Here is an 18,845-nt window from a genome sequence, read left to right on the forward strand (position 1 = left end):
ACCCTGTCACCGGTTCACCGCTTTTCCTTCCTTGGACCACTTTTGATAGGTACTGACCACTGCAGACCGGGAACACCCCACAAGAGCTGCAGTTTTGGAGATGCTCTGACCCAGTCGTCTAGCCATCACAATTTGGCCCTTGTCAAAGTCGCTCAGATCCTTACGCTTGACCATTTTTCCTGCTTCTAACACATCAGCTTTAAGGACAAAATGTTCACTTGCTGGCTAATATATCCCACCCACTGACAGGTGCCATGATAACGAGATTATCAGTGTTATTCACTTCACCTGTCAGTGATCATAATGTTATGGCTGATTGGTGTGTATATATATATATATATATATATACACACATACATGTATGTATGTATTTGGCTTTATCTAGGGCCACTCACAAGAGTAATAGGAAACTGGAAATGAAGTTCAACACAAACAGTGCCCCACAATGTGCAATGATTTGGGATGGGTGCAGTGCAGACACAACCTTTGTTAAGTCACTAATCTTCAGTGATCATCAGGGGACAGAACACCTCAGAGACTCACCTCTTTGCAGCGCGGTCAGACCAGCCTGCGGGGTGAGGGTGCCTTTCATCAGCCAGGTAGGCAGCTCCCCCAGCCTCACTTCCATCAGTGCCCGCTGTGCCAGGGGACCTGTACCCGCCCACACACACACACAGGGAGACATACACACAGAGTCAGACTCTGCATCCCAGCAACCACTCTGCTAAGAACCGTACATAACCCAGGGCAATTCAAAAGGAAGACAACAAACTTAACCAGAGATTGTGCATTGAGGTCACTTTAACAATAAACACAGAGAGGAAACATGATGTGTAAAGGACAGTACATATCTATAGTATATCATACTGTCTATATATACACTCACCTAAAGGATTATTAGGAACACCTGTTCAATTTCTCATTAATGCAATTATCTAACCAGTTGCTTCAATGCATTTAGGGGTGTGGTCCTGGTCAAGACAATCTCCTGAACTCCAAACTGAATGTCTGAATGGGAAAGAAAGGTGATTTAAGCAATTTTGAGCGTGGCATGGTTGTTGGTGCCAGACGGGCCGGTCTGAGTATTTCACAATCTGCTCAGTTACTGGGATTTTCACACACAACCATTTCTAGGGTTTACAAAGAATGGTGTGAAAAGGGAAAAACATCCAGTATGCGGCAGTCCTGTGGGCGAAAATGCCTTGTTGATGCTAGAGGTCAGAGGAGAATGGGCCGACTGATTCAAGCTGATAGAAGAGCAACTTTGACTGAAATAACCACTCGTTACAACCGAGGTATGCAGCAAAGCATTTGTGAAGCCACAACACGTACAACCTTGAGGCGGATGGGCTACAACAGCAGAAGACCCCACCGGGTACCACTCATCTCCACTACAAATAGGAAAAAGAGGCTACAGTTTGCACAAGCTCACCAAAATTGGACAGTTGAAGACTGGAAAAATGTTGCCTGGTCTGATGAGTCTCGATTTCTGTTGAGACATTCAGATGGTAGAGTCAGAATTTGGCGTAAACAGAATGAGAACATGGATCCATCATGCCTTGTTACCACTGTGCAGGCTGGTGGTGGTGGTGTAATGGTGTGCGGGATGTTTTCTTGGCACACTTTAGGCCCCTTAGTGCCAACTGGGCATTGTTTAAATGCCACGGCCTACCTGAGCATTGTTTCTGACCATGTCCATCCCTTTATGACCACCATGTACTCATCCTCTGATGGCTACTTCCAGCAGGATAATGCACCATGTCACAAAGGTCGAATCATTTCAAATTGGTTTCTTGAACATGACAATGAGTTCACTGTACTAAACTGGCCCCCACAGTCACCAGATCTCAACCCAATAGAGCATCTTTGGGATGTGGTGGAACGGGAGCTTCGTGCCCTGGATGTGCATCCCACAAATCTCCATCAACTGCAAGATGCTATCCTATCAATATGGGCCAACATTTCTAAAGAATGCTTTCAGCACCTTGTTGAATCAATGCCACGTAGAATTAAGGCAGTTCTGAAGGCGAAAGGGGGTCAAACACAGTATTAGTATGGTGTTCCTAATAATCCTTTAGGTGAGTGTATATATACAGTATTACATATTTTGGGGTGTAAGTTCTAACAATAATAAATTAAAAAAAAAAAAAAAACTGTATAGCGGGAAATTGTGGTGAATTTATTTTGGCGTTACTGGCGCATTTGATTACATTACCAATATTTCCTCCAAGCCACGATTTTGAAGACTGCCAGGCAGTGAGCAGGGAATAACCACCGATCTTATCCTTTCACTTACAACATGTTAGAATGTCTTTTAGATGAAAACAAATGTTGTGTTAATTAAAGTGTGTAAAAATGAATTGCCAATTCAAAAAAAATGTCAATATACCCCAATGTAGCCCATCCGCCAAATTTATTACCAACCAATATTTCCCGCTATATGGAACGTTTACGTTTGAAAATCAAACCCTTTTGATTTTATGAGATCAATATATTTTTTCTTCTCCATCTCAATTCAGTTTGTATTCCCTGTTCTATGAAACTCTTATGCCGGATTGTGAGGCCCTCTGTGATACCTGTCCAATGTCTGCTGTAGATGCAAGACCTGTCGGTAGCTCAATACTGATGTTTGTCACGTGTGAAATTCCAGGAGACTGGGAATGTTCTAGTAGTTGCAGCTCAACTATGGGTGAACCCACAGGGGTGCCAACTGCACACCAAGGCAATATGACTGGAATAATGGAGTGACCACTGCTGAGCTAGGCTGGAACAGAAACACAATCCTGTAGATTAGAGACAGACGCTGACACAGACTCCGTACCCATCCTAGTTTGAACAAACCCTTTAACCTTCAGCGCTCACTTTAAGGGCCTTATTTTTGGATTTGTTACTTTTGAACATTAATTTGTTTAAGAATTAGAGAATAATCAGATCATTTCAATTGAGGCATATTTTAAACCTTGCCTTGTATTAGTTTCGTTTGTGAGAAACCTTGCAGCACTTTCACCCCATATTGGACATTTTTTAACATTCACCAAGAACATCATGGCTCCCATACCTCGACTCAGACCTGCGGGGGGCTGTCTTCCTGTGCTCTGCACACAGTAGGTCAGGGGCTGCAGGGGGAGCATTGAGAACCTGATCCCGCGGTACCCCAAGGCCAACTCTGGACACCACTCCAAGCCTCTGGGAGCTGCTACTTTGCAACACGACTCACAGTTGGACCCTACGGCTGTTTGCAGCAGGCGAGGCGTCAATGTCGGTGCTGCTGGAGGTGCGAGCTGCAGCACACCTTGGGAGCCCATGCTTTCGGTTACAGTTCTGCAAAGAAATCTGCCTGTGGAATGATGCGTAGAAACGTCCGGTAAAGTGGAACAAACATCTAACGTAGAAGAAGTTACTGCTTTGCTATCAATCCCCCTAACTGCGAGTCCTTTCCTGGTTTCAGTTCTTGGCAGGTTTTCAAAGGTCCTGCTGTTGAAATTCTCTCTAATATGCTGCCACACACTAGTTTTGCTCAAACTCCGACTGCCCAAAGTACTGGTCCGCTCCTTTACATTCATATTGTCTTCACAATAGTGAAGCAAACCTCTCTTGTTCGTAAAGTTACACCGGATGTGCTCCCAAACGTTTGTTTTTCTGCAAATTCTGTTAATTTGTGTAACTATTGTGTCTCTCGTTTCTGCACTGACAGGTGCCTGAAAATGATCTTGCGTGGGCACAGGACCAGCTGTGGAAGACGGGCCTGGCACTGAAAGTTTCTGATTCTCTTTAGACTTTGGTTGTTTAGTTTTGGACTTTGAAACACTGTGCATCTGTGTCATGTCTCCTACACTAGGTGACACACCATTGATGTACTGCACATTTTTGTCTTGCTGTATTGAAGCATTGCCTGCTTTAACTGCTGAACTGTGAGCTGATGATGATGAATTCAAAGCCATTTTCTTGATTTTTTGTTTAATCGGTGATGCAATCTGATCTTTGATCTGGTTCTCAACACTGGGTATCTTTTTCTGAAGATCCACTCCGTCCTTACATCTGCTTTTAGCTTTTTCAGTTTTATATTTTTTTAAAGTCTCTGTACCTTGGCTAATGTTCATTTTCTTATCACCAACTCTGGGACTGGCCTTGTTTCTCAGAGTGGGCAGTGTTTCTGTGCGATTAATCAGAGGAAGGGCCTCCATTTCCTTCTTCTTGGATTTGCTTTTAGCCTGTTTAACTGAAGACATTTTGGAATCAACAACAGCTGATATTATGTCAGAGCTTTTGTTCCCCCTGGCACCAGGAGCCATTCTGCAGTGAGGAAGGTGGGACTTGAGCCTCTTAAAAGGTTTCCCACAGAATGGACACTCCTCCATCCCAAGAGACACGTATTCCAATGTCTTGCCTGACAAACAAAAATAATAATATTATAGTATGAGGTGAGATATGAATTGTGCATTTTCCAAATTTATATAAAGACATGGAATACAAATAAACTTAATAAAGTTAATATTCATCACTTTCCTTGCCTGCTTATCTATTCTGTTTTCTATATTTAATGTAGTCCTACGATTGATTGATTTTTGAATGGTACAAAAAAAATATTAAAAATACAATCCAAGCAGTGGCAAGATATGACTGTTTGTAAAAGTAATGAATAATGATTGTTAACATACATTTTACAGGTCTGTTAACCAATTTAGTCATGTAGTGCAATTTAAAATCTTAAAAAACTACTACATTTAATTTATTTAAAATGTAATGAACTACTAATAGAGGCATCTGTATACAATTATCTACACGTATGCACTTATTTTGTTTTTATGTTACTACTTATATAGTATAGCAGGACATTTTGTATATAGTCTAGTGTGTTAAAATTGATTGCATAATAACAATCAGATTCGTTTTTAAAGTAATCACAGTAAAGAAATAAGACATAAAACACATTAGTTTAATCACCCACTCACCTGAACTCATGCCTTTTCTCTTTGGCTGCTCGCTAGATTAACCAATCAGAAGACGCTATGAAAATGATACCAATCTGGATTGGCGGAACCAGTGACATCATAATTTCTAACTACTTCCAAAAACATCAAAAGTAACGGCCTGGGGGGCTCTATAATAAATACTTCATTGAATAACAGCAGAATAGCATAATGTTTTACAAACGTTTTAGCAAATAACACTATGGCAATCGATTTACTTAGCAGAAAATATCCAACTGCAACGTTTGCTACATATAACACTTGAAACCCACGCTCTTACAGAAACTCCGCATCCAAAGCCCCTTAACTCAGTGGAAATAGGTAGCCTTGAGAACCGCCTGTCTTTCGCAGCCTGTATTCCTGCTCATTGTGGCTCCGAAAACATTGCTTCAGTAACGCTTGTATTCAAATAGTATTTAAAATATATATATTTTGTAATTTTGTATTTAAAAAAATATATATTCTTAGAGCGTCCTCGTCCATAGCTAGGATTTAGGCGTCTTTCTCTCGCCTGTGCTGTTCGCGATGGCGTGCCCTCCCTTACTGCGCAGGCGCGATGTCATGTAAACAGCAGCAGCTGGGAGCAGTAGATAGAGGCACTGAGCGAGAGACGGCAGAGATCAGGGTGGGGAAACCGGCACAGACCCCACGAAACGCGTCGTGTCGACACCGAGGACGGCGGCTTTCTTTACAAAATGCTTTAGCGTTACCTTATCCTGCTGCCATATCGACGGATTCAAGTAGATACCGCGGGGGGGGGAGATATAACATTAAGCCGGGGGCGAGAGAGCGGTGCATTCGGGGGATCGGGCTGTACGGTGGCCGGTTGTGGTGGCATCGCGGAGAGGTTTGGGGGCGACAGCCGTGGGCATTGAGCAGGAGAGGAAGTGTTTGTTTGTTTGTTTGTTTGTTTGTTTTCAGTTGCGATTAATATATCTGCGGTTTAGTTTGTCTACAATCTCGACAATCCGAGCCGTGTTCGTGTTGGCGGCCCTTAGTCGTTGCCTCTCGCTTTCGAAAGCAGCCGATAGAGAGAGAAACCCGGCACGGTGGTGCTGTGTGGGGGTCTTTTATTAAGCAAGTCACTTTTATATTGACGCCAGATCATATTCCCATTAGATCTGACGTCTCGTAAGGACAGATCCGGAGACACGGTGCTGGATATTTGTGGCCTGCTCCTCTTGACCAGCTCTCTAGGCCGGTACACTGTTAGTGTTAGTGGGGGGGTGCAGATCTCTCACACCAAATTATAAAAGCATATTAGAGCCATTGACTTCACTACAGACTCGTAGCTACATGTAAGGGATGTGTGGATGCAGAGTGAAGTCGGTGACATGTTCTGACCGAAGATAAACCCCCAGACCAGCCCGGCACCGAGCGAGAGAGCTGCGGAGGAAGCGATTCATTATACACTTGGAAACCTTGCTTTTTCAGATGTTATCAGAAAACAGGTGAGTTGTGCTTTGTTTCATGTGTCCCCTGCGCACGTTTTCAAACACTTTCCTCTCTAAGGTCAGTGCTAAAGCCAGGAACAAGGGGCGTGTTGGTGTTTTTTTTTGTTTTTAATTAAATCCAGTTGACTACGTAGGACAACAGGTTTAAAAGGCTGCGATACTTTGTAGCAGCGAAAGGGTGCGATGGATTCTGTGCAGCTCAGTAAGTCAAACACACTCGTACACTCATTTCCTTTAGTAATAGTGTTAGTGTTGACTCGCATGATCTGATTGTTACAGTGTGTTGGGCCATGTTGTGTTGCTGAGATGTCCATGTCAGCACTCACTCCTATTTTTAGAAATCGTGTAAAGGCAATATTTGAAACCATAAGATTCCCATCTCATAACGAGCAGGAGACGCAGACTGTCTAGTCGTTGATTAAGTAAAAAGGAAAGTGTGTTTATTTTAACTTTTTTAGTGACCCACTCTATCTATATTAACTAGTCATCGCCACACAAGTGAGTCAGCAGTTCGGGGCAGTTGCAGTCATGGGAATACTTACTGTGGATGCGATAGATTGTAATTCCTGTCTTTTTTTCACCATCTGGGGTTTACTCCTGCGAAGTGAACGACATGTTCAAAGTAAAAAGCCTGTTTCCAAACAGATGCATATTTAAAAATGACTTTGCATTAGTGGCATGTTGGTGCAGTTGCACAGGTAGGTTGTTGCTCCATGAGTGAACAGGTGATGCACCAAGGATGAGATCAGTCCCGAGCAGTTGTCTGTATTCAGTGTGTTTGATCATTTTAAAATGCATGTCTAGGAAACTACAACTTCATACCTCAGTGCTCATTTTTATCAACCTGTGTATAATTAAGATCGCCGCATCTTCCAAATTGTCCTTCTATTAGAACAGCCACTGTGATGTCAGTCTAACAACAAGAAAGGTGACGCTGGGCTTCGTATAAATCATGTTTAGTTTTTTAAAGTGGTTGTCAGTGTGGGTATGTAATGAGTGAGACAGACTGCGGCTGCACTGGTCCTCTAACGTGCTGCTGATGCCCACAGGAAACGGCGGCGGAACTGTGACCATGACGACAGCCAGCTCCTGCCCCAGGCCAAACGCGGGGGAGCGGGTCAGTCCCTGATCCCTGACCTCGGCCGGGACACCTGGGACTCTGAGGTAAGAGGAGACGAGCACACCCGACAGCAACAGCACAGTTTCTTAACGCATGGCATCAGAAATCAGGGGCTCGAAACACCTGAACCAATAAGCGCACACTGAAGAAAAGCCATATCTAGGGTGGCATGTTAAAGTGAGGGTTTGCTCCTATGGGGCAAGATACAGGCAGGAGACAAACTTCAATTCTTCCTGTGGTAGGGGGACTTCAGCCTATATCACCAATGTCTCAAAGACCTTAGTGTTAAGATCCATTCTCTCTAATTGTGGTTTGAAATCAGTCTGTCGAGTGCCATTGACAGTGCTAGAACTATAATATTGTAAAAATACTAGTCTCCAGTGTCTTGAGTTTTACACTGAATAAGCATAAGGCACAATAACAAAAAGTCATTTTAACCAGACCGTTAGACAATTTCCAGGACGGTCAAGTGAGAGATGTGATAGATCCCTGTGCTGACCTCTCTGGATGTCGTCCCGTGTCTGCAGTCGTCGAGCAGCGACAGCAGTGCGATCAGCAGTCCGGAGCGAGCGGCGGGGAGCGGAGGCAGCAGCCAGTCTGCGGAAAGCGCAGGGGGCCGGTCCAACGTGGGCGCCTGCAGCCCGGCCAGCGCGGCACACTTTAGCGAGGACTCGGCGTTGGAGGACTCCTACCACCGCATCAACCGCATCCTGAGAGAGGCCCACTTCCACAGCCTGCAGAGCCGCGGGCAGCCGGGTGCCACGTGACTGCCGCCCCCCCCCCGCACACACTTTCCCCCGAGAGAGGAGAGGAGAGGAGAGGAGAGGACTGCGCCAGGGCCCCCGGAAGAGCGTCCCCTGCCCTCCTCACCCCACTGCCAGGGAGGGAGGCCTGGTCACGGGGCATCCGGCCTTTGCACAACTTCCTTACCTGTTGTCGTCAATGACTTTGCTTTCTCATGTTTCAACATTTAACAAAAAAAAAAAAAAAGAAAAAATCATCCATGGGTTGGTTGTGGTTTTGTGGCCCGTATGTTGACACGGATGCTTTTTCAGAAGATTCTAAGCGTTGGTTGCAATAATAATAATTAAACATGTTTCCTCCTGGTTTCTATTTAGGCCAGGGCAGTTTACATGCTCTTTGCAAAGCCTAGCGTGCTATTTTTTTTTCTTCTTCTAGTTTGAGTACTTGCTGTTAATAGAAAAGAAGTGAAAGGAAAAGCAGACTTTCACTGCTGTCCTGTTCTCGTTTTGAATGACAAAGAAACCGAAATCCCTGTAGCTAAGGCTAAACTGAGGGGGGAAAAAAAACTATTCTGGACCTTACATTCCTCTTTTCAGTTGTAAATGGCATGCTTCGCTACTGCTGTGGTGACTAGTCAGAAATTGGATGTCGGTAGGAAGTGTTTATTTAATGGTTTATTACCAAAGCTGGACCCTTAGCCTATTATTCGGACTGTGGTTGGCAGCTGTAAAAGAACAGGGTCTCTTATTTTAATACAGAAGAGTCAGGCCAATGTTTACCGTGGCATATTTCCGGAAACTTAGCGGTCTATTAATATACTTTGAGAGCGTTTTCTGTGTTAAAGACAAATTAAATCTACAAGAAAAACTGGTTTGGCACTTGCCAACTGACTTGAAAAATCAACACGTCTCTTCTCACTTTACCAGGGTGTCCCTTTTATCCCTGTCACAGAATCAATAGTGAACTCTTAAGATGCTTGTGTTGGGTACATATTTCTCGGTGACTTATGGGCAGTGCTGTCAGGTGAAACAACTGCTTTGTTCTTACCTTGGCAGCCCTGTGGTGACCAGCACAAATCGAGTCTGTGATCACTACGCTCACCGTGGCACATCGGCTCATGTAAATGTTTAGTTTTTTTTACTCCATGTATTGCACTTTAACTTACGCTGGAGAATCTCAATTGTCAGCCGAAGCAATAAATCGATGGAGATATTGATTCAGAGTTCATTAAGAGCTGCGCAACCTCCCCGTTTTGAAAAGCTCTCTGGAGGTCTACGATAAAATATATAGGACTTTTTATTTTTCACGTGAGTAGCAGGGACACTGAAACTGCCAGCTCGGTCATCGAGGACGGGTATCTTAAAGGGACCGGTCAGAGTGTAGGCACTTAAATTAGCATCCCTCTAAATATAGCCTCCACTATTAGCAGTACCTACTGGTTCACATGCCAGGGTTGGATGACAAAATTCAAATGAAAACAGATGTAGGGGTTTAACCTTTTCTGGTCTGGTTAGTTTTAGCTAGGAAGTTAGTGTCTGGGTTAATATTGAGGATTGTGTCGTACACTGTGATTCAGTGCAGGATTCTCAGTTTGTCCGGGAAGTGGATTCCTGCTTAAGTGAGTCTCACCAGGTCAATCTGTAATTGCCTGTCCTGGAGAGAGCTTTACAATAAAGTCTTCTCTAACAATAGAATATATATCTACTGTAACGGGCACAACTGGCTGCAGCAATGTACATTACGATGTACATGCAAACAGTTTTTGGTTAAGAGGCCAGTTTTAAAAGCCTGCATTGTCAGTGTGCCAGGAGTGTAGTGCGGCACGTGCCGGCCGTCTGGCCCGTCTCCGTGGTTAAAAAATAACCCGTGACGTTGTGACCCAGCTGCAGTGGAATCCCAACTAGAGTTAAATAGAGAGAGGGTGGATTAATACATAATAAATTCAAGTTATGAATGTTTTTTTAGGGGCTGAGGTGATGAGGGCTGAATTTGAACAGTCCCTAACTGTCTGGGATTTCAGTTCCCAAGCCCTCACTGTTAACGAGTGCCAGTGTCCCTCGATTCCCATCTGTAGGTGCTGCCATGAGAAGCGTGTTGAGACAGGTCCCCTTCTGAAAAGTGTTCTGCAATCCTGCCCAGACCTTTTGTTCTTAATATTGCAAAGATCAAAAAACAACACTTGATTGTTTTGTATTTAGAATTGTACATTACCTATTAGCATAAATTTGAGGTTTTTTTTTTTTTTTTAAATCCACCACTTACATTTGAAATAAAACTTGATGATTTGTAATCTTGTCTTGTTTTTTATTTTGGCAGGACTCTCATTCAAGAGACAATTTATTAATGTTGTGTTGAGCTCATGTATAACACTTTAACAAGTTTGACTTGCTTTAAGTTGTCTGTCATCGGAATCAATATTTTCCTGAGTTCATTTACCTTTAAACTGCACTTTGATATCACACTTGAGATAAGATGAGAGAAGACTGCAGTAATGCTGATTCAGATCAGTACGTCTGCAGATCATGGCGATTGTGGACTTTATATCGACTCATGTAGCGGTGAGTCCCTGTAATACTTGAAATGCTTTGTTAAAATTGACCTTTTGCAGCCAGTAGGACCGCAGGCAGAATGAATGAGTTACAGAGCCAAGATGCAGATGATTCATTGTGATAATTTCAAGAGCCATTAATTGTAATTGCTGATTAACTGTGATCTGCATTTCTTCTTCTATTTATGATTGTGTCAAGCTGGGTTTATCTTGGCACGCATTATGCAGAAGTTGATTAAATTAATATTAAATGCTTACCTCTAAGACTGCACATGTTCATAGTGTGCATACTAAATTAGACTGATTTTTCTAATGTGTGTGTATATATATATATATATATATATATATGTTGATAATGATATAATTAAGGCTAGTGTTCATAGAGGAAGTGTTATTATATAGACTTTATTAAAATATGTTCTGCATAGACCAGGGGATTACCTGACCAATCCATTCATTTTGCAGAAATGATGTCTGAGACAGATATCGGAACAGATCGCCACACTGGGAACCGTCTCCACAGCCCCCAACTGCGATTTAACACACTTTCCGTTTTGTTTTTTGTGTGTATTTTTACAAGAAGCTGTCCTCCGAAGGTCTATATTGATTTATTACACCCCGATGCCACAGGTTTATAAAATCTGCATACCCCAGAGGTTTTAATGACTAAAGGGAAATTTGCTTTTATTGGGTGAAATCCCAGGTAATGTTCCGTTTTAAATCCATACGGCATCGTTTAAATCTCCATCAGGCCGTGCATAATTTTATGCCCACGCACTCACGCTGAGCATTTCATAATCTAGTAAAAGCCCAAAGAGTTTAGTGAAGTTGCATACTTTAGATTGCTTTATACATTTAGTTACCTTTCCAACTGTATCCACTATTCATACAATGTCCATTAAGAACTAGCCTTCCCTCCACCCAGAAACCAACGGCAGCACTAAGGTGACCCTGGCTACCTAACATCAAAATAAAACCTTCACCTGTGATAATAAATAAATGCAAACAAATATGGATACAAACAGTTTCTTTTCTTTTTTCAATAGATGAACATAGGAAACAAAATGTAGCTTTGTAACAAACACAAGCAGCTCTGAACAGATGTGGTAACCACAGTACAACTGTTGGAGAATGGTTGCCCTTATTCAGTATCGCATGGATTTTACAAATGTCTCCTAACAAAGATCGAGGTGGAATGAAATACGAAGACTGCTTTGGTAGTGACCTTGAGTGTTGTATCTTGAAATAATCATTGATAGAACATAGTATGAAATAAATAGAAAATAATACATGCACATTTTAATAAGACATTGCAGAGCAGGTGCAGCTCAAAGGGGATCCCTGTAGTGTATCACAATGATCTGGCACACAGTTCTTAATAAGAGAGAGAGGAGCCAACTTGGAGTAATCCAGCAATATACCAGAGTTTAGGAGAGCCACAATGTCTAATGTGAAGCCAGGCAATGAGAGGCCAGTTCTACATCCTTCCTCCTCTGTTCAGAATCCCGGCCGCACTTGATGTCATTCCCTGGAGCGACAGAGCTGTTTACATTTCAGTCCACTCTCCTCTAACATATGGCATGTAAAACCCATATCACATGAACCGAACATCATCCCACTGATATGTGGATTTACTATATTATTACTATTATTATCACAGTCACGGAAACACCCCTCTCGGCATTTAAATGTTGATAAAGGAGAAGGCGGAGGGCTGCTGGCTACAGCCACAGTCGGGCGTGGGCGTGGGCGAGGTCCTGGCGTTGTGCTCGGTGCAGGAGTCTGCGGAGTCAGCAGGCCTGTCAGCATCAGTGTCCTGTACTGTGTGTGGTGAAGGGAAGCACACAGGCTTGCCTACAGTGACGAGCTCCATGCCCGAGAACAGAGACAGCGTGCCCGTGGGGAAGCCGGCGGGAGCCTCTTGCGTTTCAGATCCCGGATTCAGATGAGAAACGCTGCCCCCTGCCTGTGCTCCTTTGCCAGACAGCTCGGGGTCTACAGAGGCGTCTGCACTACACGGACTGTTGATTTGCAGCTGTTCCGAGTCTCTGCTGGACAGATCTTTGGTGGCACTGTCCATAAACTGATCCAGGTGTTCAGACCCACAGTGCTCTACTTCCGCCTGGTGACACTGGCTCTCCCATTCTGAGCCAGGAGGAGAGGAGATGTTGTTTTGGCCACTGGAAAATGAGCTCTCCGACTCTGGATCGTGACTCCCTTCGAGGCTCAAGGAGGTCCCCGTCCTCGGTGTGGGCAGCAAGATGGCTCCTGTCACTTTCGAGGGTTCGTCCAGGGGCAGAGGACCTGCAGTCACCGAGCAGAAAGTGCCGTCCCGTCTCACTGCCCCCTGCTGTCCACCCATCAGGGCTTCGAACTGCCTCAGTATCTGCAGGCAGAGGAGAGAGGTCACTGCCAGCACAACACAACAGAACAATACCTGAATCAGCTCTGAATTACATATGCAGGGACCTGATGGACAAGAGTACTTTCTGATTGTACATTTATTTTATTTTATGTTACAGTTATGGCTCAGGCTGTCCATCCAGGATAAACACATAGCACAGAGAGTTTGGGAAGAGATGATCCCATGTAAATACACTGAAATGTACTCCCAGCCCAGTCAGTGCTCACCTTGGTGGCCTTGTTGGCTACAGCCCCTGGTGAGCCTTCACTCAGCTGGACCAAGTGCTTCTGGGTCACACCAAATATGTGGTCCAGCGACAGCAGGTCGGATGACATCAGACAGGCCACAGCACACAGGGCCCTCTGGAGAGAGAGCGACAGGCAGAGACAGTCAGTAAGTATAAAAATAAATTAAAGAATCCGTTCTCCCTTGTGGTGAAGTGTCTGGATAGCGTTGTGAGAATGTGTAATAAGCCCTCTGCCCAGCACTGGCAGCAGAGTGACAGCAGTTTTCTGTAACTTTCATGTTTATCAGTACTGCTGTCTTGTTCCACATGATAGTGACGTAAATTCGAGATCTGAAATAACGATTTCTTAATTTGTGTACCCCAGATACGATGGCATCTAAGAAAAACTCTACAGAGACGGGTTAGAATCCTCAGAAGACTTTTCCAGAAATATGTACTGTGTGTTGCTGCCCGTATGTGTTTTCTTGCTGTTAGCAGAAAACCGCATTTAGGGTCTGCCTAGAAGATGGTCTGGGAAAAAAATGAATAAAGCAGCAGAGTCAAGTACCATCTGGGAAAACTGCGTGGGGTCCTGCAGCTTTCGACAGAGGAGCTCCACCACAACCTCACAGTTCAGGATGGCACACCTGGGTCAGGATTAAAGAACAGGAGAGCTTTAGTAATGGAAAACAGAGGAACCCTTCAAAATAGATTCAACAATAATCACAGCAGCACAGCTGAAGGACTAAGGAGAAAATCGATCAGAGCAGCTAATAAATAAAGGAACGAGCTTTTAATGGAAACATAACAATGCAGGACTGATTGTCTCTCAGGTACATGACAGCAAAAAGGGCAACTGTGTCACGTGTGTCAGGCCACACTCACTCTTTAAGAAAGTGCTGCATTTCCTCTCTGGTCAGGAAGACCTTTGACCCCTGTGTCAGGCTGTTGATTAGGATCATTTCCTGGGCACAGTCTCCTAAATGCAACACCTCCACCCTGAAAGAACAAGAGCACACACTGGCTTGATTGGTACAACGGGGTGAAATTATTGTCACCAACAAATATCTGACAACACAGAATTTAAATTGATAGCACTATAGTTTTTAAATAGTACATTATCAGCACATTAGAGGACACAGTTCATTGGCATTGTAGTCCATAGCTGGCTGCGTACATCAAATACATCTTGTACCTTTACTTAAGGTATTTTTGTTGAGACACAGCTTAAAAGCTTAAAATCTAAAAAGAAACCTGCACTTTAACTGTAGGTCTGCAGTAAAACAACAGCCTCTACACTCCGCAGTGGCCGGGTGTCACTGCTCTGCCAGCACGGGGCATTACCGTTCGGACAGGTCCCCACTCTCACGGCTGGCACCCGATTGGCTGTCCGTCCCCGATTTGCTGCTGCCGCCCACAGAGGCCCGGCAGAGGTCGCCATTCTCATTAGAGGAGTTCTGGGAGCTGTGCCCACTGTCACTCTCCTCCCAGCCCCCACCGGCCTGGCCTGGACATCTTTGTGCTGCTGTTGGGTGGAGGGGTTCAGGACACAGTTGGGTTAATGCATTGTAATTCCTGCATTGGTCATGATATGGGTTACGCACATAGTGAAAGCTGTGGAGAGATGTTTTTTTGAAATGCAGCCAAAACCCCCTCAGTTGTCATATAAGCTCATCATAATAATAGCTTCAAGATGTAATTGAACAATGTGCACCCACTGATAATTACAGACCTCAGTCTCATGCAGATTGGATGACACACTCATCTCCACAATGCGGTTTTGCACAACATCTTTCTCAGCCAAACCAGCAGCTTTGTTTCAACCAGGAGAGACCCCCCACACCCTCACCTCTGTTACTCTGGGCGGGCAGACTGTAGGCGCACGCTGGCACCGCCACCTCCACCACCGCACATGGCGCCACCACGGGCCGGTAGTTGTTGTCATGGAGACGGATGCCAGGGTGCTCCGTAGGGGGCAGGACAGCACTGGCCACGACTTCTGCTGCCTTCTGGATCCTGTCCAACAGAGTGCCATCTACCGAGAGGACAAAGGGACGCACGAGGTCAGACAATCAGACCGAAACACATAAGGACAGCGTAATACTAAAACATTGGGGCACAGGCTCACATCGGCTTACAGAAGTACTCAGTTACAAGGGATCTACACAATCAGACACACAAGGGCAGTCTGACACTGTCTGTCTTGGCACTTACTCGAGACTTGTTTCCCAGGGCTGTATCCAAATCCCTGCATCCCCGACCTCAGCCCCGAGTCCGAGCCCATTCCTGTGGGGAGGAGATCCCAGTACAGCATCGTGACACCAGTGTGACATTCAACATTATATCACAAATACACGGCAGCCAAAAACACACACAGAAACACAGAGGGTCTGGCAGCGCAAACGGAGCGGGTTGCATCAGCAATCCGATGTGATGAAAGAGTGAAGCTATGATTAAATTATGTGAAACCTTTATCCCGTTGCCTAGACACTTTAGCCAATACAACTCTATTATAGGACAGTGCCACCATGGAGATCTCAAGGTGAGTGGTGCGAAGTCTGTCGAATTTGGCAGAAGCACAAACACAAACATTTCCTCAGACAAACTCACATGCACAAACTCACCCAGGCTGGGAGAAGCAGCTTTGCAAGGGGACACGGCAGGCTGGGGTGACACTGTATCAGCAAACAACACACTGGCCAGCTCCTGTGGGGAAAGGCAGAATGAGGGGGTGAGAGGAAGACAGAGCGATTAAAAAATAAACAGATTTTTCTTGTGGGATTTACAGTGACTTTTGAAAACTGGCTCAGTAACAAAGAGTTTGTATCATTTGTGGTGAAAGTCTCAGCAGACAGAAGATGAAACACTAATGCAGGCGCACATCTCACCGCTCCCACACTCACCTGCGCTGTGGTGCGCACTCTCTGGTACAACGCATTGCCATGGACGGGATCAGGAGGCCCACTGAAAACTGAGGAACGCATGGCCGTCACTACACACACAGTGGGGACGATTATCCCATCAACACCACACACTGTCAGCATGCTCTATGGAAATGTCTTTATCGAAAATAATACCGAGGGTGTTCCCCAAGAGTAACCATCGTCATTTGTATTTATAAAGCAAAATTCACATTGAAGACATCCCCAAGGGCCGTGTGCCGGTACAAAACCCCAAATTAGACGACTGGTGAAAGGGGGATACTTTGGGATCAGCTTCAGACATGACCTCCAACTGTATCTTCATGCCCAAAGCCATTTTCACATTCATAGGAATAACCAATAGCACTGCTGACTCACCGATCACTTCCTGGACAAAGGTGGCATTGCGGCGCAGTTCTGTGAGGAAGTGATGAGAGCTGTGACCGCAGAGGTGCAGGAGGATCTTCAGGACCTGGTGGAAGAGAGGACAATATGTTTAGAACAATTCTAATGCTGTCAACTCAAACCCGAGCTCTCTAGGAACTGCCTCCTGCTGTGTTTCACTACCACTGTGACACTCTCACCTTCAGCTTGACGTGACAGGAGTCTGCCTGCAGCCGCTCCAGCAGGTACTCCAGGAGACACTGGCAGCACCCAGTAGACTCATGGGAGATTTCTGGAGTTTCATGAAGTTAAAGGGTACAATGTTTCCATTTGACATCTCGGTGTTACTAGTTTCAACTCAAAATATAATGTACTGTTACATATGGTATTGTGCACAAAGCTTTCATTTTGTATCCCTCCCTAGGGAAAGACAATCTTTTAATTTCTGTGGAAGGAGTACAATGTGGTTTTATGCTGAAGAATTATAGATTTTGCTTCAGCAATTCATCACTAAGGCTAGAGGCACTAGGTAGACAAATTATTCCAGATCTGCCCTTGAGACAGAGCACTACTGCTTTAACACACAGGCACACAAATACATATTTATTGACAGGGGAATTAATCTGCTCGAACAACAGCTATGCATTTAGATTGTGGTGAAATTACAGAGGATGCATTTGACAATAATTGTGTGATGATTATAATATGTTATAATAATTGGCTGCAGTTCAGTTTGATCTCGGAAATATTCTTTCATTATAGCGCTCGTGTACACAACGCCCGACTCCTTCCTTGAGTACACATAAACAGTGCTAAAGACAGATAAAGCGTGATGGCATCAGCAGTCAAAGGATACTTCCGATCTCTTCAAAGAGGTATCCAGGGCACGGCGTCTCATCATCTGAGGTGGCTTTCATCAGAGTGGGAACCTGGTTCAAGAGAAAAGAGAACCACGCTATTCCAACAATGCCAAAGGCTTTCTGAGATAGACCCATTCACAAAATGGGCTGTAAACACTGTTTTTTAAATAATTCCAGTTTGACTGATCTGTAGGTTGAAGACGGAGTCTAGGAGCACTAACATCGTATTTCCTGTGGTCATAAACAACACTGAAACTCAAACATAACTTACATCTTTCCACGCTGCACACCAATACTCTGAACACTGCTTTGAAACACTGCTATAAACAAAAATCAAAGTGACAAGTCACAAGTAAAATTAAAAAGGAATGAAAGGATACCCAACATGTTTTTGTTGCTCTTGGCACTTATATAATATGATACATATTATTATTATTATTTATTTCTTAGCAGACACCCTTATCCGGGGCGACTTACAAAATATAAGCGCAATACAAAGTGCAAGAATACAGTGCAGTTCAAGGCATAAAACATTACAAATTCCAATTTACACAAGTGTATACAATATATGGGGTCACAGTCAGGGCCAAGGAAATCAAAATAAACAAGTAGTATGATAATAGTGCTATCTTACAGGAGAGTAAACTGCTGTCTGAAAAGTAATATAATATAGAGTAATATAATGCATATGGAAACATTTAAAAATAGTAGTAATAAAAATACATATGCATAAATACATAATCGCAGTGATGTTTATTTTAACAAACAAACGAAGCAAAAACACAAGAACTAGTATTCGCGGTGCCACCCAGTTCATAACAGACACGAACAAGTAACAGAAGTCGAAAATGTAACTCCCCAGGATTATAGGTAAAAATATAATGCAAGGTTTGCGTACAGTGCCAGGTTTAGTGATCAATGCACGGTTATTGAAAGTGTTATTTCCAGAGTGAAAGCTGGGCAGCACTTGGCACCTATGCCAGCTGCAGTGAATGACGGTGCCTGCCCTTCCCGTGCTACTTATCATAGGAAAGACATCCGTAACAAAAACACATTTAAAAAGGGTGCTAATACAGAAGAATATAAGCAATAACAGTTCCGGCGATTGCACCTACTTTCTGAAGGAAAGCCAGCCTCTCCATAAGGGTTGCCATGATGCTGCTCTGTCACGACCAGCTGATCACCCGGACCGGGGAAGGGCGGCGCCCGTGTGG

General features: G+C 44.2%; 2 protein-coding genes and 1 long non-coding RNA gene across 3 annotated transcripts; 1 reads left to right on the forward strand and 2 right to left on the reverse strand.

Annotated features, from left to right (window-relative positions):
* Window positions 1-542: 542 nt before the first annotated feature.
* Window positions 543-5,426, reverse strand: LOC136749871 (uncharacterized). Its single transcript, XR_010816801.1, has 3 exons — window positions 4,953-5,426; window positions 3,059-4,387; window positions 543-651 (listed from the first exon to the last, which is right to left on the reverse strand). It is a non-coding gene; the product is annotated as an uncharacterized LOC136749871 (long non-coding RNA).
* Window positions 5,427-5,562: 136 nt separating this feature from the next.
* LOC136749870 (protein VCF1) lies at window positions 5,563-10,578 on the forward strand. Its single transcript, XM_066704473.1, has 3 exons — window positions 5,563-6,421; window positions 7,474-7,588; window positions 8,072-10,578. The coding sequence occupies exons 1-3, from the start codon at window positions 6,405-6,407 to the stop codon at window positions 8,309-8,311; spliced, it is 372 nt and encodes a 123-aa protein (XP_066560570.1). The 5' UTR covers window positions 5,563-6,404; the 3' UTR covers window positions 8,312-10,578.
* A 638-nt stretch (window positions 10,579-11,216) lies between these two features.
* Window positions 11,217-18,833, reverse strand: tepsin (TEPSIN adaptor related protein complex 4 accessory protein). Its single transcript, XM_066704472.1, has 13 exons — window positions 18,747-18,833; window positions 17,628-17,700; window positions 16,972-17,063; window positions 16,766-16,859; window positions 16,370-16,437; window positions 16,091-16,172; window positions 15,681-15,752; window positions 15,316-15,501; window positions 14,811-14,991; window positions 14,352-14,465; window positions 14,035-14,113; window positions 13,468-13,602; window positions 11,217-13,222 (listed from the first exon to the last, which is right to left on the reverse strand). The coding sequence occupies exons 1-13, from the start codon at window positions 18,783-18,785 to the stop codon at window positions 12,521-12,523; spliced, it is 1,917 nt and encodes a 638-aa protein (XP_066560569.1). The 5' UTR covers window positions 18,786-18,833; the 3' UTR covers window positions 11,217-12,520.
* Window positions 18,834-18,845: the final 12 nt, after the last annotated feature.

This window comes from Amia ocellicauda, chromosome 5 (assembly GCF_036373705.1).
Source record: "Amia ocellicauda isolate fAmiCal2 chromosome 5, fAmiCal2.hap1, whole genome shotgun sequence".
Taxonomy (NCBI): domain Eukaryota; kingdom Metazoa; phylum Chordata; class Actinopteri; order Amiiformes; family Amiidae; genus Amia; species Amia ocellicauda.